We start from the raw sequence: 24,649 nt of genomic DNA on the forward strand, positions 1-24,649 counted from the left end.
TATTTAAAGTTTTTAATCCCGGTAATAACCTTGTTTAATTTATTCAATTTAGTTATATGCTTTAGGTTTTTAATGTAACTTAGCCTGCAGTCCTAATTTAAACCTATTTGATTATATTTATTTTTTTATATATCAAGTAGCACCTCTTCCCCCACCACACCGAATTCCAACACTTGCCAAATTCCCTTGCACTTAGGTGAAGTTGCTCTGTGTTAATACACTTATTATTAACTCACTTACTATTTTACATTCCCCGATTGGAATTTTTAATGTCCCGGCTCTTAGTTTAAACCAATGCCCTAATTTAGAAAAAAAAAGAGAAACGAAAGAGAAATACTCACCAACCAATCACTTACCTGCTTTCCTGTGACGTCACACTTTGATTTATTTTTCCCCGTTTTTTAGAACTCTTCATTCTAAAAGGGTCTGTCCACTCCTGCACCTAACAAGCCCGACCTGGGACTCGAGCCTCGGGCTTTATTGGAGCGCTCCGCTGCTGCCGGTTCCCTCACAGGTCCAACTGCTCCTGTTGCTGCTCCCAACTATCAACTTCAAAAAAATGTTCTCAAATTGCTCAACTAAAATTTGCCTTTCACAAATCTTTGTTAGTTGTCTTTGATTATTCCAAACATTTCTCAATGCTCACAACTTTGATTTCAAACTATAAACTCTAAAAAATAATGTTACCTCATTGTATATAACCATCTTTTCCATCGTCAAAGTATGATCCTCTGGTAGATTAATTATAATCTTTTTGGATATTTCGTACAATGCTTCATCTATGTGCATCTCTCGCAAATCAATTACCTGAAAACAATAACGAATATTATATTTTTATTATTTTATCAAAGTATCAATATTTTTTCAAAGTGGCTGTATTGAAATGTGAAGGGGGTGATAAAGGAGCGGCCAACCAGCACCTGAACTACAGATCGGAGCGGGAGATAAAGGAGCGAGCTCAGAGCAACACCAGAACTACAGATTGGAGCGGGAGATAAAGGAGCGAGCTCAGAGCAACACCAGAACTACAGATTGGAGCGGGAGATAAAGGAGCGAGCTCAGAGCAACACCAGAACTACAGATTGGAGCGGGTGATAAAGGAGCGAGCTCAGAGCAACACCAGAACTACAGATTGGAGCGGGTGATAAAGGAGCGAGCTCAGAGCAGCACCAGAACTACAGATTGGAGCGGGAGATAAAGGAGCGAGCTCAGAGCAGCACCAGAACTACAGATTGGAGCGGGTGATAAAGGAGCGAGCTCAGAGCAGCGCTAATGGACCTGGGAGGGTAAGAAGTAAAAATAAATCAAAGTGTGACATCACAGGAAAGAAGGGAAGTGATTGGTTGGCCAATATTTCTTTTTTGGGGATATTGGTTTAATTTAAGAGCCGGGATTAAAAACTGAACATTCAAAATTTGAAAACTTAAGTTACTGCTGCAGAATGTCATCATCATCATAGGCAGTCCCTCGGAATCGAGGAAGACTTGCTTCCACTCTAAAACCGAGTCCTTAGGTGACTGAACAGTCTAATACGAGAACCACAGTCCCTGTCACAGGTGGAACAGATAGTTGTGAGGGAAAGGGTGGGTGGGACAGGTTTGCTGCACTTGATTTCTGTACGCTCTCGGCGATCAGACCGAGGTGATCAGCGTCCTCCCGGATGCTCTTCCTTCATTTAGGGCAGTCTTTGGCCAGGGTCTCCCAGGTGTCAGTGGGGATGTTGCACTTTATCATGGAAACTTTGAGGGTGTCCTTGTAATGTTTCCTCTGCCCACCTTGAGCTCATTTGCCATGTAGATGTTCCGAGTAGAGCACTTGCTTTGGGAGTCTCGTGTCTGGCATGCGAATAATGTGGCCAGCCCAGCGGAGCTGATCAAGTGGGAACTGGTGGACACCAGTGTGATCCACGGCAACCACATCTGCAGTAAGTGTCGGTTGCTCGAGGAACTTCGGTTCCAAGTTAATGAGCTGGAGTCCGAGTTTCAAACACTGCAGCAAATCGGGGAGGGGGAGAGTTACCTGGATGCTGTGTTCCAGCAGAGAGTCACACCACTTAAGTTAAATGATTCAGATTTGGTCCCTGGTCAGGGACAGGAGGGTGTGACTACAAATGAGATAGGTATGGGGACCCAGAATGTAGTAATGGAGGAGCCTCAGCCCTTGTAATTGTCTAACAGGTATGAGGTTCTTACTCTCTGTGGACGAGCGCAAGGACTGCAGGGATGATGAGCAAACTGACCACAGCACCATGGTACAAGAAGTCATTCAATTTGGGGGAGTAAAAACAAATGTGGTAGTGGTAGGGGTCAGTATAGTTAGGGGATAGATACTGTTCTCTGCAGCCAACAGCATGAGTGCCACACTTCGAATGGTAGAGGAAGGATCCAGTTGTCGTGGTCCACGTAGCTACCAATGACATAGGTAGGACAAAGATAAAGGTTCTGCTTAGGAAGTATGAGCAGCTACGTGCTAAATTAAAAACCAGAACCACAAAGGTAATAATCTCTAGATTACTATGTGAGCCACGATAACATTTGCACAGGGTAAATAGGATCAGAGCAATGAGCGCGTGGCTCAAAGTTTGGTGTGGGAGAAATGGGTTTCAATTCATGGGGCACTGGCACCATTACTGGGATAAGAGAGAGCTGTTCTTTCGAGACGGGATTAACTTGAACCAAGCTGAGGCCAATGTCCTGGCGAATTGGATAACTAGGGCTGTAGATAGGGCATTAAATTAAATAGTGGGGGTGGGAGGGATCTGGTGAACGGAAACGTAAAAAGTCAAAGAGAAAGAAGAAGGCAAAAGTGCAGTATAGCGATAGGAGTAATGATAATCAGAGGAAGGGACAGAGTGTTTACATGTTAGATTGCATCAGAAAGAGGGGTCAGAGTAGGGAAAAATGATAAAAAAACAAAATTAAAACCTCTATATCTGAACACACGCAGCATTCATAACAAGATAGATGAGTTGACGGCACAAATAAAAATAAATGGGTATGATCTTGTTATGTCTCAAATAAAGCAATGTGACTGAGTACTGTAAACTTGAGTAAGTGTGACCTTAGTCTCTTTATTCTGACTCCAGAGGGCTGGCATAGCATGGGAGGCCTGCTTATATGCAGTGCTCCCAAAGAATGCTGGGATCCCTTGGGACTCCAACAGATGCGCCCTGTGGTAGAATACTGGTTACGAGTTGTTGCATACATAACATCACTCCCCCCGCCCCCCCCCCAAAGTCAATAGTGCACTTATTTACAGGGTGAGACGATCTGGGGCTTTCCACTCCCTAGTCGATCGTCTCGGTACAAACACAGGTGCAGGTGGGTTGGTTGGGCCTTCGCTGGGCTGCTGCGCACTGGCCTTGCTGGGCTGCTGGGGTTGATGAGTTCAGCTTCGTGGTCAACCATGATGTCGGTTGCCACTTGTGTGTGTATTGGAGGGTCGAAGTTGGTGGTGTCCTCTTCAGGTTGCTCGTGGCTGCCTGTGAATCGCAGTTTGGTTTGGTCCAAATGCTTTCTGCAAGTTAGTCCATTTGCAAGTTTGACCTCAAACACCCTACTGCCTTCTTTGGCTATGACAGTGCCAGCAAACCATTTGGGACCATGTCCATAATTGAGTACAAAAACAGGGTCATTGTCTTCAATATCACGTGACAAATTTGCGCGATCATGGTACATGCTTTGTTAATGCCGCCTGCCCTTGACATGATCATGGAGATCAGGGTGGACTAGAGAGAGCCTTGTTTTGAGTGCCCTTTTCATGAGCAGTTTGGTATGGGGAACTCCGGTGAGTGAGTGGCGTCTTGTATGGTAGCTGAGCAGGACTTGGGACAGGCAGGTCTGCAGGGAGCCTTCCGACACGCGTTTCATGCATTGCTTGATTGTTTGGACTGCCCGTTCTGCCTTGCCGTTAACTTAGCGGTGCCTCCCTGGGTGCATTGCTCAGTTAAGAGTAAGTGTTGCATTGGCGCACGCAAGACTCCAAATCTGATTCGATGCTGGGCCACCACACATGGGATCTGGCTATAGCTTTCATCATTACTATGCCTGGTGGGTACTGTGTAGGTCGCGTATGAACGTTTCCCTGCCTTTCTTCGGCAAAACCATACGATTACCCTCCAAAAGACAGTCCGCCTCTATGGACATTTCGTCATTGCGACCCTGGAACGGTTTGATCTCCATGCATCTCCGCTGGGTTGCTGGACCAGCTCCCATGGAGGACACAGTTTTCTACAAGGGACAGTAAAGGATCTTGGCTGGACCAGATCCTGATCTGGTGGACCGTAACGGGTGACTTTTCGTTTTCAAATGCATCCATCACCAAGAGCAAGTCTGCAGGCTGTGCCACTTCCACCCCAGTGGTGGGCTATCGTAGCCGACTGAGAGCATCAGCACAGTTCTCTGTGCCAGGACTGTGGCTAATTACATAGTTATATGCAGACAGCGTGAGCGCCCATCTTTGGATGCAAGCAGAGACATTGGTATTAATACCTTTGCTCTCTGAGAATAGTGATATGAGCAGCTTATGGTCAGTTTCTAACTCGAACTAAAGCCCAAACAGATGCATTTTTTTCACCACGTACAAGCATGCCTGAACTTCTTTTTCAATCATGCTGTAGGCCCTTTCGGCCTTGGACAAACTCCTAGACGCATAAGCGACCAGTTGCAATGTTCCCGATTCGTTTGCTTATTGAAACACACACACCTGACCCCGTACGAAGACGCATCGCAAGATAGCACTAAACGTTTACAAGGATCATACAGGACAAGCAGTTTATTGAAAAATAACAGATTTCTGGCTTTCTCAAAAACAGCCTCTTGTGATTTCTCCCATACCCAGTCATCTCCCTTGCGTAGCAACACATATAGAGGTTCCAGCAAGGTGCTTAACCCGGGTAGGAAATTACCAAAATAATTGAGGAGTCCTAGGAACGACCGCAGCTCCGTCACATTCTGTGGTCTCGGCGCATTCTTGATGGCCTCCGTCTTGGCGTTGGTGGGTCTGATGCCGTCTGCCGCGATTCTTTTCCCTAAGAACTCGACCTCTGGCGCCAGGAAAACACACTTCGAGCGTTTTAACCTGAGTCCCACAAGATCTAGCTGACTTAGAACTTCTTCCAGGTTCTGCAAGTGTTCAATGGTGTCCCGACCTGTGATCAATATGTCGTCCTGGAAAACCATGGTGCGAGGAACCAACTTGAGTAGACTCTCCAGGTTCCTTTGAAAAATAGGTGCTGCCGATCGAATCCCAACCATCTATTGTAGATGAACAGACCTTTGTGCGTGTTGATGCAGGTGAGGCCTTTCGAAGATTCTGCCAGCTCCTGCGTCATGTAGGCCAAGGTCAGGTCCAACTTGGTGAACATCTTACCTCCCGCCAGCGTCGCAAATAGATCATCTGCCTTGGGTAGCGGGTACTAGTTCTGCAGCGAAAAACAGTTAATCGTTACTTTATAGTCCCCACAAATTCTGACCGTGCCATCGCCCTTGAGAACCGGAACAATCGGACTGGCACACTCATTGAGCTCAAACGGCGCAATGATGCCCCCTCGTTGCAGCCTGTCCAGCTTGATCAAATTTCTGATGCCTGGCTCAAACAACGATGGGAACTTGCTCAAAACTTGGGCACATGAGACATCGTCGACAGACGAAAGTGCTCGGATGTCATCCCAGTTCCAGTGGATTTTTCCCAGCCAGCTTCTGCCGAACATCTCCTGGTACAAACCATAGTGGTAGTTCGTGCACCGCCCCATCATAGGAGACTTTTACTGCTGCACTGCCAAGTACAAGGATCAGGTCTTTAGTGTAAGTTCTCAACTTAGTATGAATAGGGCTCAGGTTGGGTCTTTGTACCTTGTTGCACCACAGCCTCTTGAAGGCCTTTCTGCTCATGATAGACTGACTCGCAATTGTTATGTATGGAAAAAGATTCAGACTGAACACTGTGAGCTCAAAGTAAAGTGTAACCTTAGTCTTTTATTGCAGGTCTCCAGAGTGTCTCTCCAACCTGTGAGGCCTCCTTAAATACTTGTGTTCCCAAGGGATTATGGGATCCCTTGCGACTCTAGGGAATGAGCCCTCTGGTGGCTGTACAGAGTATATACAAGTTTACATATATAAGAGCACCCGTGTCCAATTCCATGGATACTAGAATTCCGTTCAGTTCAACTTTTAACATGATCGGTGGACATTTCTTGGTGAAGGTGTGTACCCCGTACACTTCTGCCTCCTTGATTTGAGTCTCGAGTTCAGTTTGATCTGCCATGGATCGGTCTTCATCTGCAACATGGTGATTTGCATGGTTTGCAACTCGTCTTCACATTCGCTGGAGGTGTCCCATTGTTCCACAGCCTTTGCACGCATAGTGTTTGAAGCGGCATTGATAGGCTTGTAGTGTGTGGTGTCGGGCTCACCTCTGACCTTCTGAGTGGTTCGAATCCCTGGGTTCTAGACTTTGGATTTATTTGGGGGATGTGACAAAGTGCAAGAGACAACTGGTTTGGTGCAAAGAACTCTGATTTTATTAAGAACAAGAAAATTACAATGTCAAACTTGTAATCATTCAAATAAAGAACACTATATCACACATTCAAAGGGGTTACAGGAATAATACACCTCCCACCTCCCAATTCCTAACTCTGACTAGGTTAAACTCCAGGGCAAACAGGAACTATGATCACCAATCCTTTAATGGTAGTTGGCGGTGGTTCGCTATTTCGGGGTTCGCTGGATTCTGTGGGTTCTGCTTGACACACCCCGAACGTCGTAGAAGACTTCTTACTGCGCAATCTTCAGTTGGGTGGTGTCCGCTGATGCGGTAGGGCGTGTTTTGGACTTAAGTTTCAAAGTCTCTTTAGGTAATGTTTTCACCTATTGGTAGTCATGTCTAGATTGTGGAATGGAAACTTTTGAATCTTTGCTTTCTTCTTTGAGGAGTTTTGTTTCAGAGTTATTTGATTGCGGTGTTTTCAATGGTACCACATTGGCTGTGGTCGGTTGCTGCCGCGATGGTGATGTTCTTTCTTCCTTTTCAATAGCAGGGCAATGTGGTCCCGGTAGTGTCGTTGATGCTGGAGAGGTTTAGAAACATAGAAACAGAGAAAATAGGTGCAGGAGTAGGCCATTCGGCCCTTCTAGCCTGCACCGCCATTCAATGAGTTCATGGCTGAACATGCAACTTCAGTACCCCTTTCCTGCTTTCTCGCCATACCCCTTGATTCCCCTAGTAGTAAGGACTCCATCTAACTCCCTCATGAATATATTTAGTGAATTGGCCTCAACAACTTTCTGTGGTAGAGAATTCCACAGGTTCACCACTCTCTAGGTGAAGAAGTTTCTCCTTATCTTGGTCCTAAATGGCTTACCCCTTATCCTTAGACTGTGACCCCTGGTTCTGGACTTCCCCAACATTGGGAACATTCTTCCTGCATCTAAGCTGTCGAAACCCGTTAGAATTTTAAACGTTTCTATGAGGTCCCCTCTCATTCTTCTGAACTCCAGTGAATACAAGCCCAGTTGATCCAGTCTTTCTTGATAGGTCAGTCCCACCATCCCGGGAATCAGTCTGGTGAATCTTCGCTGCACTCCCTCAATAGTAAGAATGTCCTTCCTCAAGTTAGGAGACCAAAACTGTACACAATACTCCAGGTGTGGCCTCACCAAGGCCCTGTACAACTGTAGCAACACCTCCCTGCCCCTGTACTCAAATCCCCTCGCTATGAAGGGCAACATGCCATTTGCTTTCTTAACCGCCTGCTGTACCTGCATGCCAACCTTCAATGACTGATGTACCATGACACCCAGGTCTCGTTGCACCTCCCCTTTTCCTAATCTGTCACCATTCAGATAATAGTCTGTCTCTCTGTTTTTACCACCAAAGTGGATAACCTCACATTTATCCACATTATACTTCATCTGCCATGCATTTGCCCACTCACCTAACCTATCCAAGTCACTCTGCAGCCTCATAGCATCCTCCTCGCAGCTCATACTGCCATCCAACTTAGTGTCATCCGCAAATTTGGAGATACTACATTTAATCCCCTCGTCTAAATCATTAATGTACAGTGTAAACAGCTGGGGCCCCAGCACAGAATCTTGCGGTACCCCACTAGTCACTGCCTGCCATTCTGAAAAGTATCCATTTTCTCCTACTCTTTGCTTCCTGTCTGACAACCAGTTCTCAATCTACGTCAGCACACTACCCCCAATCCCATGTGCTTTAACTTTGCACATGAATCTCTTGTGTGGGACCTTGTCGAAAGCCTTCTGAAAGTCCAAATATACCACATCAACTGGTTCTCCCTTGTCGTCTCTACTGGAAACATCCTCAAAAAATTCCAGAAGATTTGTCAAGCATGATTTCCCTTTCATAAATCCATGCTGACTTGGACCTATCATGTCACCTCTTTCCAAATGCGCTGCTATGACATCCTTAATAATTGATTCCATCATTTTACCCACTACTGAGGTCAGGCTGACCAGTCTATAATTCTCTGTTTACTCTCTCCCTCCTTTTTTAAAAAGTGGGGTTACATTGGCTACCCTCCACTCGATAGGAACTGATCCAGAGTCTACGGAATGTTGGAAAATGACTGTCAATGCATCCGCTATTTCCAAGGCCACCTCCTTAAGTACTCTGGGATGCAGTCCATCAAGCCCTGGAGATTTATCGGCCTTCAATCCCATCAATTTCCCCAACACAATTTCCCGACAAATAAAGATTTCCCTCAGTTCCTCCTCCTTACTAGACCCTCTGACCCCTTTTATATCCTGAAGGTTGTTTATGTCCCCCTTAGTGAATACCGAACCAAAGTACTTGTTCAATTGGTCTGCCATTTCTTTGCTCCCCGTTATGACTTCCCCTGATTCTGACTGCAGGGGACCTACGTTTGTCTTTACTAACCTTTTTCTCTTTGCATGTCGATAGAAACTTTTGCAATCCGTCTTAATGTTCCCTGCAAGCTTCTTCTTGTACTCCATTTTCCCTGCCCTAATCAAACCCTTTGTCCTCCTCTGCTGAGTTCTAAATTTCTCACAGTCCCCGGGTTCGCTGCTATTTCTGGCCAATTTGTATGCCTTCTTTAAGTTCTGGACCATGGTCTCTGAATTAACTGTTTCATTCTCTATCCCAATGCAGAATTCCACCATATTATGGTCACTCTTCCCCAAGGGGCCTCGCACAACGAGATTGCTAATTAATCCTCTCTCATTACACAACACCGAGTCTAAGATGGCCTCCCCCCGAGTTGGTTCCTCGACATATTGGTCTAGAAAACCATCCCGTATGCACTCTAGGAAATCCTCCTCCACCGTATTGCTTCCAGTTTGGCTAGCCCAATCTATGTGCATATTAAAGTCACCCATTATAACTGCTACACCTTTATTGCATGCACCCCTAATTTCCTGTTTGATGCCCTCCCCAACATCACTACTACTGTTTGGAGGTCTGTACACACCTCCCACTAATGTTTTTTTCCCTTTGGTGTTCTGCAGCTCTACCCATATCGATTCCACATCATGCAAGCAAATGTCTTTCCTAACTATTGCATTAATCTCCTCTTTAACCAGCAATGTTACCCCACCTCCGTTTTCTTTTATTCTATCCTTCCTGAATGTTGAATACCCCTGGATGTTGAGTTTCCAGCGCTGATCATCCTGGAGCCACGTCTCCGTAATCCCAATCACATCATATTTGTTAACATCTATTTGCACAGTTAATTCATCCACCTTATTACGGATACTCCTTGCATTAAGACACAAAGCCTTCAGGCTTGTTTTTTTAACACCCTTTGTCTTTTTAGAATTTTGCTGCACAGTGGCCCTTTTTGTTCTTTTTCTTGGGTTTCTCTGCCCTCCACTTTTCCTCATCTCCTTTCTGTCTTTTGCTTTTGTCTCCTTTTTGTTTCCCTCTGTTTCCCTGCATTGGTTGCCATCCCCCTGCCACATTAGTTTAACTCCTCCCCAACAGCACTAGCAAACACTCCACCTCGGACATTGGTTCCAGTCCTGCCCAGGTGCAGACCGTCCAGTTTGTACTGGTCCCATCTCCCCCAGAATCGGTTACAATGCCCCAGGAATTTGAATCCCTCCCTGCTGCACCACTGCTCAAGCCACATATTCATCTAAGCTATCCTGCGATTCCTACTCTGACTAGCACGTGGCACTGGTAGCAATCCCGAGATTACTACTTTTGAGGTCCTACTTTTTAATTTAGCTCCTAGCTCCTTAAATTCGTTTCGTAGGACCTCATTCCTTTTTTTAACCTATGTCGTTGGTACCAATGTGCAGCACGATAACTGGCTGTTCTCCCTCCCTTTTTAGAATGTCCTGCACCCGCTCCGAGACATCCTTGACCCTTACACCAGGGAGGCAACATACCATCCTGGAGTCTCGGTTGCGGCTGCAGAAACGCCTATCTATTCCCGTCACAATTGAATCTCCTATCACTATCGCTCTCGCACTCTTTTTCCTGCCCTCCTGTGCAATAGAGCCAGCCACGGTGCCATGAACTTGGCTGCTGCTGCCCTCCCCTGATGAGTCATCCCCCTCAACAGCACTCAAAGCAGTGTATCTGTTTTGCAGGGGGATGACCACAGGGGACCCCTGCACTACTTTCCTTGCACTACTTTTCCTGCTGGTCTTCCATTCCCTATCTGGCTGTGGATCCTTCTTCTGCGGTAAGACCAACTCGCTACACGTGCTACTCACGTCGTTCTCTGCATCATGGATGCTCCAGAGTGAATCCACCCTCAGCTCCAATTCCGCAACGCGGTCCGTCAGGAGCTGGAGGCGGATACACTTCCCGCACACGTAGTCGTCAGGGGCACCGGAAGTGTCCCTGAGTTCCCACATGGTACATAGAAACATAGAAACATAGAAAATAGGTGCAGGAGCAGGCCATTCAGCCCTTCTAGCCTGCACCGCCATTCAACGAGTTCATGGCTGAACAAGAAACTTCAGTACCCACTTCCTGCTTTCACGCCATACCCCTTGATCCCCCGAGTAGTAAGGACTTCATCTAACTCCCTTTTGAATATATTTAGTGAATTGGCCTCAACTACTTCCTGTGGTAGAGAATTCCACAGGTTCACCACTCTCTGGGTGAAGAAGTTTCTCCTTATCTCGGTCCTAAATGGCTTACCCCTTATCCTTAGACTGTGACCCCTGGTTCTGGACTTCCCCAACATTGGGAACATTCTTCCTGCATCCAACCTGTCCAAACCCGTCAGAATTTTAAACGTTTCTATGAGGTCCCCTCTCACTCTTCTGAACTCCAGTGAATACAAGCCCAGTTGATCCAGTCTTTCTTGATAGGTCAGTCCCACCATCCCGGGAATCAGTCTGGTGAATCTTCGCTGCACTCCCTCAATAGCAAGTATGTCCTTCCTCAAGTTAGGAGACCAAAACTGTACACAATACTCCAGGTGTGGCCTCACCAAGGCCCTGTACAACTGTAGCAACACCTCCCTGCCCCTGTACTCAAATCCCCTCGCTATGAAGGCCAACATGCCATTTGCTTTCTTAACCGCCTGCTGTACCTGCATGCCAACCTTCAATGACTGATGTACCATGACACCCAGGTCTCGTTGCACCTTCCCTTTTCCTAATCTGTCACCATTCAGATAATAGTCTGTCTCTCTGTTTTTACCACCAAAGTGGATAACCTCACATTTATCCACATTATACTTCATCTGCCACGCATTTGCCCACTCACCTAACCTATCCAAGTCACTCTGTAGCCTCATAGCATCCTCCTCGCAGCTCACACTGCCACCCAACTTAGTGTCATCCGCAAATTTGGAGATACTACATTTAATGCCCTCGTCTAAATCATTAATGTACAATGTAAACAGCTGGGGCCCCAGCACAGAACCCTGCGGTACCCCACTAATCACTGCCTGCCATTCCGAAAAGTACCCATTTACTCCTACTCTTTGCTTCCTGTCTGACAACCAGTTCTCAATCCACGTCAGCACACTACCCCCAATCCCATGTGCTTTAATTTTGCACATTAATCTCCTGTGTGGGACCTTGTCGAAAGCCTTCTGAAAGTCCAAATATACCACATCAACTGGTACTCCTTTGTCCACTTTATTGGAAACATCCTCAAAAAATTCCAGAAGATTTGTCAAGCATGATCTCCCTTTCACAAATCCATGCTGACTTGGACCTATCATGTCACCATTTTCCAAATGCGCTGCTATGACATCCTTAATAATTGATTCCATCATTTTACCCACTACTGAGGTCAGGCTGACCGGTCTATAATTCCCTGCTTTCTCTCTCCCTCCTTTTTTAAAAAGTGGGGTTACATTGGCTACCCTCCACTCGATAGGAACTGATCCAGAGTCAATGGAATGTTGGAAAATGACTGTCAATGCATCCGCTATTTCCAAGGCCACCTCCTTAAGTACTCTGGGATGCAGTCCATCAGGACCTGGGGATTTATCGGCCTTCAATCCCATCAATTTCTCCAACACAATTTCCTGACTAATAAAGATTTCCCTCAGTTCCTCCTCCTTAATAGACCCTCTGACCACTTTTATATCCGGAAGGTTGTTTGTGTCCTCCTTAGTGAATACTGAACCAAAGTACTTGTTCAATTGGTCTGCCATTTCTTTGTTCCCCGTTATGACTTCCCCTGATTCTGACTGCAGGGGACCTACATTTGTCTTTACTAACCTTTTTCTCTTTACATACCTATAGAAACTTTTGCAATCCGCCTTAATGTTCCCTGCAAGCTTCTTCTCGTACTCCATTTTCCCTGCCCTAATCAAACTCTTTGTCCTCCTCTGCTGAGTTCTAAATTTCTCCCAGTCCCCAGGTTCGCTGCTATTTCTGGCCAATTTGTATGCCATTTCCTTGGCTTTAATACTATCCCTGATTTCCCTAGATAGCCACGGTTGAGCCACCTTCCCTTTTTTATTTTTACGCCAGACAGGTATGTACAATTGTTGTAATTCATCCATGCGTTCTCTAAAAGTCTGCCATTGCCCATCCACAGTCAACCCCTTAAGTATCATTAGCCAATCTATCTTAGCCAATTCATGCCTCATACCTTCAAAGTTACCCTTCTTTAAGTTCTGGACGATGGTCTCTGAATTAACTGTTTCATTCTCCATCCTAATACAGGAGGAGCATACCACGTGACCGAGCTCCCCTGCCATGACTTCACTCTTAGATACACTTAAATTGGCAACAACCATGTTAAAAGTTACTGACTGATATAAAAAAGAAAGAAAAAGAAAAACTACTCACCAATCACCAGCCAATCACTTACCCCCTTGGCTGTGACGTCACCTTTCTGTTTCTTTCTACTTTTTTGCCCTCTCCCTGTAGCTGCACCGGCATGCCTCTCGCTGACCCCGGACTCATGTCTCTCCACGCACCTCCCAACGCCTCTCGCGGCCTTTTGTAGGCCTCTCACTGACCCCGGACTCACGTCTCTCCATGCACCTCCCGACGCCTCTCGCGGCCTTTTGTAGGCCTCTCGCTGACCCCGGACTCACGCCTCTCCACGCACCTCCCGATGCCTCTCGCGGCCTTTTGTTGGCCTCTCGCTGACCCTGGACTCACGCCTCTCCACGCACCTCCCGACGCCTCTCGCGGTCTTTTGTAGGCCTCTCACTGACCCCGGACTCACGCCTCTCCACGCACCTCCCGACGCCTCTCGCGGCCTTTTGTAGGCCTCTCGCTGACCCCGGACTCACGCCTCTCCACGCTGCTGCGGTGGTCTCTCTCTCCACCCTTCTTGATGCTCTTTGATGCTGATACTGTCTTCTCAAGCAAAAGCATTGTTCTGCTAAGCATACCTTTGTTAAAACAGGGTCCCAGTTATACTTTTTTGAAGCTGTTCTAATCTTCGCGCCAAATCAGCCCCATTCTTTGTTTAATTTTTGGCGGGTTTGATATCTCTTTGTCATATTTGGCAGGCTCATTAAATGTTAACCTGTCTCGGATGTGTCGATCTTTTAAATCTGTTTCTTGATGGAAAAATTAGCTTTGGTATTTGCAACATCTGCCTAGGTTTTGGTTTTCCATGCGGGCTGGATATGCCATTGTCATTATGCATGTGCTGGAATGGGTTTTCTGCTCACAGTGATGGCTGGCTATCTCTGGGTTGATTGTTGCTATGTTAATGTCTCCTGGGGAGAAGGGTTTTCGAGTTTACACAATTTCCCCAAACAATTTGTTTTAGCTTCAATACCCCAGACAGTTTCAATACTCAAACTTGTTTCTTTGAAGGATAGTTCTCCTTTAGTTCTTAGCCCTTCCCACACAGACCCAATCTCAAATTCAATTAAAACTTGTAGTTTCTTCCATGTGCACTTTAGGATCTCAAACTTTCTGGTAGACAATTCCAAACTAAGTTTCCTTTTCAATGAGTTCAAACACTGCGGGGGGGGGGGCGCGGTTTCTCATGAATTTTGCAACTCTAGAGGCTTGATGATCACCTCCGCAGCGCCAACAAGGTGTTAATTGCCTCGCATTCACACTTGATGGTGGACTCTGAGTCATCTGAGGTCGTGCAGCTTCAGGTGTGTACGTTCTGCCATGTGCATTCACATCTGAAAACGATGTTACTTTGTGTACAGTACTTGCCGATGCATCTTTCTGCTGCAAAATTTGTTTGTTATCGCTGGTGGACATGAATGCCGAGCTTTATTTTTTTGGCTTTGCTCAGGTTTGGTGTTTCAACAGTCAATAGTTTGAGAAGGATAACCTCATGGCCAATGCCAAGCACAAAGGAAGTTTCTTAGCATTTGCTCCAGGAATCCACCAAATTCGCAATGTTCTGTAAGGTGCCTTAGTTTGGCAACGTAGCTCGCCACTTCCTGGCCTTCAGACAGTTGAAATGTATAAAATTGATACCTTGCCATCAGAACGCTCTGCTTCGGATTTAGGTGCTCCCAGACTGGCGTACACAGTTCTTCATAAGATTTGGTTGTTGGTTTCACCGGAGCAAGAAGATTCTTCATGAGGCCATAGGTTGTTGCCCCGCAAATGGTGAGAACAATCGCCCTTCGGTTCTCATTCCCTTCCAGCTCGTTGGCCACGAAGTATTGGTCGAGTCGCTCCACAAAGGCTTCCCAATCATCACCTTCTGAGAATTTCTCCAGGATACCAACACTTCTCTGAATTTTCGCATGATGGTTTGTTATCTATTACATGTTGCCAGTTGTTATGTCTCAAATAAAGCAATGTGACTGAGTACTGTAGACTTCAGTAAGTGTGACCTTAATCGCTTTATTCTGACTCCAGAGTGCTTGCACAGCATTGGAGGCCTGCTTATATGCAGTGCTCCCAAGGATGCTGGGATCCCTTGGGACTCCAACAGATGCGCCCTCTGGTAGCGGTAGAATGCTGGTTACTAGGTGTTGCATACATAACAGATCTGATAGCCATTCAGGGGTCTTTTCCATTTCGTAAGGATAGGCAGAAAGGAAAAGCAGATGGGGCAGCTTTGCCGATAAGGGATGAGATCAGTGCAGTAGTGAGAAATGATGTTGGCTCAGAAGATCAAGGTGTAGAATCAGTTTGGGTAGAGATATGAAATACTAAGGGAAATAAGTGACTGGTGGGAGTGGTCTACGGGTACATCAAGTAATGGGGAGACTAATGGATTGCAAGGGGGATGAAGTATGAAAGTAGGGAAGTGCTGCTACAACTGTACAGTGCATTGGTAAGACCACTCCTGGAGTACTGCGTACTCCTTATTTTGGTCTCCTTATTTAAGGAGGGATATATTTGCATTGGAGGCAGTTCAGAGAAGGTTCACAAGGTTGAGTCCTGAGATGAAGGGGTTGTCATATGAAGAAAGGTTGAGCAGGTTGGGCCTATAATCATTGGAGTTTAGAAGTCTGAGAGGTGATCTTACTGAAACGTATAAGATTCTAAGGGGGCTTGAAAGATAGATGCAGAGAAAATGTTTCCCCTGGTGGGGGAATCTAGAACTAGGGGGCATAATTTTAGAATAAAGGGTCACAGCCCCCATTATGATTGAGTTCTGGATCGGCGAAAAAAAACGGAAATGAGCAGGAATTTCTTCTCTCTGAGAGTTGTGAATCTTTGGAACTCGCTTCTCCAGAGAGTTGTAGAGGCTGGGTCATTGAATGTATTTAAGGTGGAAATAGACAGATTTTTGAACGATAAGGAAGTCAAGGGTTATAGGGAGCGGGCAGGGAAGTGGAGTTGAGGCTAGGATAAGATCAGCCGTGATATTGAATGGCGGAGCAGACTTGCTGGGTCAAATGGCCTACTCCTGCTCCTATTTCTTATGTTTTTATGTGAAGTGATACAATTGGTAGGAAGATTGAGGAGAGGCAATATAAACTAAATGCTACAATTTACAAGCAAGTGAGCATAGAAATACGAGGAGACAGCAAATTAATGTGTGGCTGGAGAGGTGGTGCAGGCAGGAGGGTTTTATATTCCTGAAATATTGGAACTGGTTCTGGGGGAGGTGGGACCTGCACAGGCCAAACAGGATGCACCTCAACAGAGCCAGGACCAATATTCTCATGGGAGAGGGTTGCTCGTGATGTTGGAACGGGATTATACTAATTTGGTGAGGGGATGAGCACCAGCAGGTAGCATTAGAAATGAGAAACAACGTTCACAAAGGATTGGGAGAGACAGATAGCACTAGAGTAAGAAATAGCATGGTATTAGGTGGGGTCAGACTAAGAGAATACAAGAAGGTATAAAATAGGTTTAGAGTGCATGGGGTAGAAATTGACCCCCGCCCAAAACGGGGCGCACCCACTCTGTTTCGATGTTTTTTACCGCAGCTGCGGTTCAGGTCGCCTCTTGAACGACATTCGGCTCTTTGGGGTTATTTTTCTCTCCGATCCGCAACTCGATCATAATGGGGACTGGACCTGAGGGGCAGATACATGGTGGTGACAGCAACTGAGGTGTGGAGTGACCGCCGCAATGACGTCATCACGGCGCCACGTCACCACGGCTCTCCGCTTCACTTAAAGGGCCACCACGGAAGGTTTCGGCCGGGCCACCAGCCTGGTGCCCAAGAGGGGGTGCAAGGCTGCCTGTTGGCGGCCTGGCCGAACCCGGGGATATATTTGTTGGCCCGACATGGCAGTCTGCGGACAAAAAAAACATTTTGGCCGCGACAGTGCGCCCTCCCCTTTAAGAGAAGCCGCATCGGCGCTGCAGAAGGCCACAGCCTCACTGGACCATTGGGAAAAAGCTTGTTTTGGCACCGCTGGGCAGGCCGAAGGTTTTCCGAGGGGAATGTCGCCGTCAGGGGGTTAGATCGGCGGTGCGCACGGTGATGACCCGCTTAAGATCGGCAGCAGTGGAGCACCGAGGGTGGGGGGGGTTCGGGACACCATCGGTTAAACTCGGGAGGGTACTTGGACTATCAGCGGCCATTCTACGAAAAGTCGGTGGCCACTCCATTCCACAGCGTGGCCGCTTATTTGCGGTGGTAACAGGCCTTAAGGAGAGGGGCAATTTAGGCCCCCATGTGTGTAAACACATAACGCATGGTAAAAAAGGTTGGTGAGCTGCAGGCACAAATAGTTACATGAGAATATGATGTTGTGGCAATAACAGAGACCTGGCTCAAAAAAGGGCAGGTTTGGGTACTAAATATTCCTGGATATAATGTGTTCAGGAATGATAGGAAAGGAAAGAAAGGAGGTGTGGTGGGGGGGGGGGGGGTGGTGGGGTGCGGGCAGTATTGATTAAGGAGAATACTACAGTGCTTGAAAGAGAACATGTCCTGGAGGGGTAAAGGACAGAATCTATTTGGATAGAGTTAAGAAACAATAGAGGTGCCATTACACACCGAGGTGTATTCTGTAGGCCACCATCTAGTGGGAAGGATATAGAAGAGCAAATTTGAAGGGAAATTACAGAGCGATGCAAGAACTATAAAGTAGTGGTAATGGAGGACTTCAATTATCCTAATATAGGTTGGGATAGCAAAAGTATAACGGGCAGAGAGGGGGAATATTTTCTGGTTTATTAAGGTGAACTTTCTTGATCAGTATATATCCAGCCCAATAAGGAAGGAGACATTACTGGATCTGGGTCTGGGGAATGAGGTGAATCAAGTGGAGCAAGTGTCAGAAGGGCAGAATTTAGAAAACAGTAATCATAGTACCATAAGATTTAGATTAGCTATGGAAAAGGACAGGGAGGAATCTAAAGTACAGATACTTAATCGGAGGGGGTCCAATTTCAGTGGGTTGAGAAAGGATCTGGCCCAAGTAAATTGGAATAAAAGATTGGCAGGCAAAACTGTAATCGAACAATCGAATGGGCTGCCTTTAAAGATGGTTCGGGTAGAGACAAGGTCAAGGAAAAAAGTAGAGCAACCAAAGTCAGAGCTCCTTGGATGACGAAAGAGATAGAGAGTAAAATGAAGCAGAAAAACAGATGTCAGGTTGAGAATACAAGTAAGAACCAGGCTGAATATGGAAAGTTCAGAGGGGAAGTCAAAAAGTAAATAAATTCCTACGAGACAAATTTAAGGAGTGAGGAGCTAAATTAAAAAGTAGAACCTCAAAAGTAGTAATCTCGGGATTGCTACCAGTGCCACATGCTAGTCAGAATAGGAATCGTAATATAGCGCAGATGAATATGTGGCTTGAGCAGTGGTGCAGCAGGGAGGGATTCAAATTCCTGGGGCATTGGAACTGGTTCTGGGGGAGGTGGGACCAGTACAAACCGGACAGTCTGCACCTGGGCAGGACCGATGTCCTAGGGGGAGTGTTTGCTAGTGCTGTTGGGGAGGAGTTAAACTAATATGGCAGGGGGATGGGAACCAATGCAGGGAGACAGAGGGAAACAAAAAGGAGACAAAAGCAAAAGACAGAAAGGAGATGAGTAAAAGTGGAGGGCAGAGAAACACAAGGCAAAAAACAAAAAGGGCCACTGAATATAAAGGGGCTGCAGGAGGGGTCAAAACTAAAAATCATGGTTTAAAAACTAGGATTAAAACACTCTACCTAAACGCACGCAGCATTCGAAATAAAGTAAATGAGTTGATGGCACAAATCATTACAAATGGGTATGATTTGGTGGCCATTACAGAAACATGGTTGCAGGGTGGCCAAGACTGGGAATTAAACATACAGGGGTATCAGACGATTCGGAAAGATAGACAAGAAGGGAAAGGAGGTGGGGTAGCTCTGTTAATAAGGGATGATATCAAGGCAGTTGTGAGGGATGATATTGGCTCCAATGAACAAAATGTTGAATCATTGTGGGTGGAGATTAGAGATAGTAAGGGGAAAAAGTGGGCGTAGTTTATAGGCTCCCAAATAATAACTTCACGGTGGGGCGGGCAATAATCAAGGGAATAATGGAGGCATGTGAAAAAGGAACGGCGGTAGTCATGGGGGATTTTAACCTACATATCGATTGATCAACTCAAATCGCACGGGGTAGCCTAGAGGAGGAATTCATAGAATGGATACGGGATTGTTTCTTAGAACAGTATGTTACAGAACCTACATGGGAGCAAGCTATCTTAGATCTGGTCCTGTGTAATGAGACAGGAAAAATAAACGATCTCCTCATAAAAGATCCTCTCGGAATGAGTGATCATAGTATGGTTGAATTTGTAATACAGATTGAGGGTGAGGAAGTTGTGTCACAAACGAGCATACTATGCTTAAACAAAGGAGACTACAGTGGGATGAGGGCAGAGTTGGCTAAAGTAGACTGGAAACACAGACTAAACGGTGGCACAATTGAGGAACAGTGGAGGACTTTTAAGAAGCTCTTTCATAGTGCGCAACAAAAATATATTCCAGTAAAAAAGAAGGGTGGTAAGAGAAGGGATAACCAGCCATGGATAACCAAGGAAATAAACGAGAGTATCAAATCAAAGACCAATGCGTATAAGGTGGCCAAGGTTAGTGGGAAACTAGAAGATTGGGAAAATGTTAAACAACAGCAAAGAATGACTAAAAAAGCAATAAAGAAAGGAAAGATAAGATTACGAAGGTAAACTTGCGCAAAACATAAAAACAGATAGCAAAAGCTTTGACAGATATATAAAACGGAAAAGAGTGACTAAATTAAATGTTGGTCCCTTAGAAGATGAGAAGGGGGATGTAATAATGGGAAATGTGGAAATGGCTGAGACTTTAAACAATTATTTTGCTTCGGTCTTCACAGTGGAAGACACAAAAACCATACCAAAAATTGCTGTCAGAGGAATGTGGGAAGGGAGGACCTTGAGACAATCACTATCACTAGCGGGGTAGTGCTGGACAGGCTAATGGGACTCAAGGTAGACAAGTCCCCTGGTCCTGATGAAATGCATTCCAGGGTATTAAAAGAGATGGCGGAAGTTATAGCAGATGCATTCGTTATAATCTACCAAAATTCTCTGGACTCTGGGAAGGTACCAGCGGATTGGAAAGCAGCTAATGTAACGCCTCTGTTTTAAAAAGGGGGCAGACAAAAGGCAGGTAACTATCGCCCGGATAGTTTAACATCTGAAGTGGGGAAAATGCTTGAAACTATCATTAAGGAAGAAATAGCAGGATATCTAGATAGGAATAGTGCAATCAAGCAAACGCAGCATGGATTCATGAAGGGAAAATCATGTTTAACTAATTTAATGGACTTCTTTGAGGATATAACGAGCATGGTGGATAGAGGTGTACTGATGGATGTGGTGTATTTAGATTTCCAAAAGGCATTCAATAAGGTGCCACACAAAAGGTTACTGCAAAAGATAGAGATATGCGGAGTCAGAGGAAATGTATTAGCATGGATCGAGAATTGGCTGGCTAACAGAAAGCAGAGAGTCGGGATAAATGGGTCCTTTTCGGGTTGGAAATCAGTGGTTAGTGGTGTGCCATAGAGATCAGTGCTGGGACCACAACTGTTTACAATATACATAGATGACCTGGAAGAGGGGACAGAGTGTAGTGCAACAAAATTTGCAGATGACACAAAGATTAGTGGGAAAGCGGGTTGTATAGAGGACACAGAGAGGCTGCAAAGAGATTTGGATAGGTTAAGCGAATGGGCTAAGGTTTGGCAGATCGAATACAATGTCGGAATATGTGAGGTCATCCACCTTGGCAAAAAAAACAGTAAAAGGGAATATTATTTGAATGGGGAGAAATTACAACATGCTGAGGTGCAGAGGAACCTGGGGGTCCTTGTGCATGAATCCCAAAAAGTTAGTTTGCAGGTGCAGCAGGTAATCAGGAAAGCGAATAAAATGTTGACCTTCATTGCGCGAGGGATGGAGTACAAAAGCAGGGAGGTCCTGCTGCAACTGTATAGGGTATTGGTAAGGCCGCACCTGGAGTACTGCGTGCAGTTTTGGTCACCTTACTTAAGGAAGGATATACTGGCTTTGGAGGCGGTACAGAGACGATTCACTAGGCTGATTCCGGAGATGAGGGGGTTACCTTATGATGATAGATTGAGTAGACTGGGTCTTTACTCGTTGGAGTTCAGAAGGATGAGGGGTGATCTTATAGAAACATTTAAAATAATGAAAGGGATAGACAAGATAGAGGCGGAGAGGTTGTTTCCACTGGTCGGGAGACTAGAACTAGGGGGCACAGCCTCAAAATACGGGGGAGCCAATTTAAAACCGAGTTGAGAAGGAATTTCTTCGCCCAGAGGGTTGTGAATCTGTGGCATTCTCTGCCCAAGGAAGCAGTTGAGGCTAGCTCATTGAATGTATTCAAGTCACAGATAGATAGATTTTTAACCAATAAGGGAATTAAGGGTTACGGGGAGCGGGCGGGTAAGTGGAGCTGAGTCCACGGCCAGATCAGCCATGATCTTATTGAATGGCGGAGCAGGCTCGAGGGGCTAGATGGCCTACTCCTGTTCCTAATTCTTATGTTCTTATAAGAAGGGCAAAGAGAGAGTATTAGAATAGACTGGTAGCTAACATAAAAGGGAATCCAAAAGTCTTCTATAGGCATATAAATAATAAACCTGGTGGGATGGGGTCGATTAGTGACCAAAAAGGAGACATACGCATGGAGGCAGAGTGCATGGCTGAGGTGCTAAATCAATACTTTACATCTGTCTGTACCAAGGAGGAAGATGTCGGGTTGATAATATAAGTGAGAACCAGGCTGAATAAAGAAAGTTCAGAGCGGAAGTGAAAAGGGAAGTAAGAGGGGTAAAGAGAGAGTATAAGAAAAGACTGGCAGCTAACATAAAAGGGAATCCAAAAGTCTTCTCCAGGCACATAAATAGTAAATGGGTTGTAAGAGGAGGGGTGGGGGCGATTAGGGACCAAAGCGGAGACCTATGCATGGAGGCAGAGGGCATGGCTGAGATACAAATTGAGTTCTTTGCATCTATCTTTAAAAAGGAAGAAGATGCTCCCAAAGTCAAAGTGAAAGAGGAGGTACTTAAGATACTGGATGGATATTAATTGATAAAGAGGAGTTACTGGAAAGGTTGGCTGTACTTAAAGTAGATAATTCACAAGGACCAGATGAGATGCACCTAGGTTACTCAGTGAAATAAAGTTTGAAATTGCGGGTCATTATCTTTTACTGCTCCTTAGATACCGGGGTGCTGTCAGAGGACTGGAGAATTGCAAATGTGACACCCTTGTACAAAAAAGGGTGCAAGGATAAACTCAGCAACTATCCGCGAGACCGAGACTTTTGTGGATAGCACGTTTCTAGAGGATGTCAGCCCGCAGCTTAAAAGTGTGCAGGCAGAGAGGAAATAGGTGGCCACCAGACAGAAGAGGAGGACCAGGCAGGTAGTGCAGGAGTCCCCTGAGTGCATCTTGCTCTCCAACCAGTATTCTGTTCTGAGTACTGCTGAGGGCGATGGTGCCTCTGGGGAGTGCAGCCAGAGCCATGTCCAGGGCACGACAGGTGGCTTAGCTGCATGGAGGAAGAAGAATACAAACATAGAAATTAGGTACAGGAGTAGGCCATTCGGTCCTTCGAGCCTGCACCACCATTCAATAAGATCATGGCTGATCATTCAACCTCAGTACCCCTTTCCTGCTTTCTCGCCATACCCCTTGACCCATTTAGCCGCAAGAGCTATATCTAACTCACTTTTGAATATATCGAACGAACTGGCCTCAACAACTTTCTGTGGTAGAGAATTCCACAGGTTAACAACTCTCTGAGTGAAGAAGTTTCTTCTCATCTTGGTCCTAAATGGCTTACCCCTTATCCTTAGACTGTGACCCCTGGTTCTAGACTTCCCCAGCATCGGGAACATTCTTCCAGCCTCCAACCTGTCCAATCCCGTCAGAATTTTAAATGTTTCAATGATATCCCCTCTCATTCTTCTAAACTCCAGTGAATACAAGCCCAGTCAATCCAGTCTCTCCTCATATGTCAGTCATGCCATCCCGGGAATCAGTCTGGTGAACCTTCGCTGTATTCCCTCAATAGCAAGAATGTCCTTCCTCAGATTAGGAGACCAAAACTGTACACAATATTCCAGGTGTGGCCTCACTAAGGCCCTGTACATCTGCAATAAGACCTCCCTGCTCCTATACTCAAATCCTCGAGCTATGAAGGCCAACATGCCATTTGTCGCCTTCACCGCCTGCTGTACCTGCTTTCCAACTTTCAATGACTGATGTACCATGACACCCAGATCTCATTGCACCTCCCTTTTCCTAATCTGTCACCATTCAGATAATATTCTGCCTTCCTGTTTTTTCCACCAAAGTGGATAAACTCACATTTATCCACATTATACTGCATCTGCCATGCATTTACCCACTTACCTAACCTGTCCAAGTCACCCTGCAGCCTCTTAGCATCCTTCTCACAGCTCACACCACCACCCAGCTTAGTGTCATCAGCAAACTTGGTGATATTACATTCAATTCCTTCATCTAAATCATTAATATATGTTGTAAATAGCTGGGGTCCCAGCACTGAACCCTGAGGCACCCCACTAGTCACTGCCTGCCATTCAGAAAAGGATCCATTTATTCCGACTCTGCTTCCAGTCTGCCAACCAGTTCTCTATCCAAGTCAATACATTACCCCCGATACCATGTGCTTTAATTTTGTGCACTAATCTCTTGTGTGGGACCTTGTCAAAAGCCTTTTGAAAGTCCAAATACACCACATCCACTACTTTTCCCTTGTCCACTCTACTAATTACATCCTCAAAAAATTCTAGATTTGTCAAGCATGATTTCCCTTTCATAAATCCATGTTGACTTGGACCGATTCTGTCACTGCTTTCCAAATGCGCTGCTATTTCATCTTTAATAATTGATTCCAACATTTTCCCCACCACCGATGTCAGGCTAACCGGTCTCTAATTCATTGTTTTCTCTCTTCCTCCTTTTTTAAAAAGTGGGGTTGCATTAGCTACCCTCCAGTCCATAGGAACTGATCCAGAGTCAATACAATATTGGAAAATGATCACCAATGTATCCATTATTTCTAGGGCCACTTCCTTAAGTACTCTGGGATGCAGCCTATCAGGCTCTGGGGATTTATCGGCCTTCAATCCCGTCAATTTCCCTAACACAATTTCCTGACTAATAAGGATTCCCTTCAATTCCTCCTTCTCGCTAGACCCTCGGACCCCGAGTATTTCCGAAATGTTATTTGTGTCTTCCGTACTGAAGACAGAACCAAAGTATTTGTTCAATTGGTCTGCCATTTTTATGTTCCCCATTATAAATT

The 24,649-nt window shown here is 45.7% G+C and overlaps 1 protein-coding gene across 2 annotated transcripts in view; it reads right to left on the reverse strand.

Annotated features, from left to right (window-relative positions):
* LOC139267485 (dynein axonemal heavy chain 8-like) overlaps window positions 1-24,649 on the reverse strand; it is a 2,569,686-nt gene that overhangs the window by 1,528,977 nt on the left and 1,016,060 nt on the right. For both annotated transcript variants that reach the window (XM_070885867.1, XM_070885866.1), the window contains one exon: window positions 688-807. In XM_070885867.1, the coding sequence (XP_070741968.1) occupies window positions 688-807 (120 nt within the window). The remainder of the gene's footprint in view (window positions 1-687; window positions 808-24,649) is intronic.

Source organism: Pristiophorus japonicus, chromosome 7, assembly GCF_044704955.1.
Source record: "Pristiophorus japonicus isolate sPriJap1 chromosome 7, sPriJap1.hap1, whole genome shotgun sequence".
Classification (NCBI taxonomy): Eukaryota; Metazoa; Chordata; class Chondrichthyes; family Pristiophoridae; genus Pristiophorus; species Pristiophorus japonicus.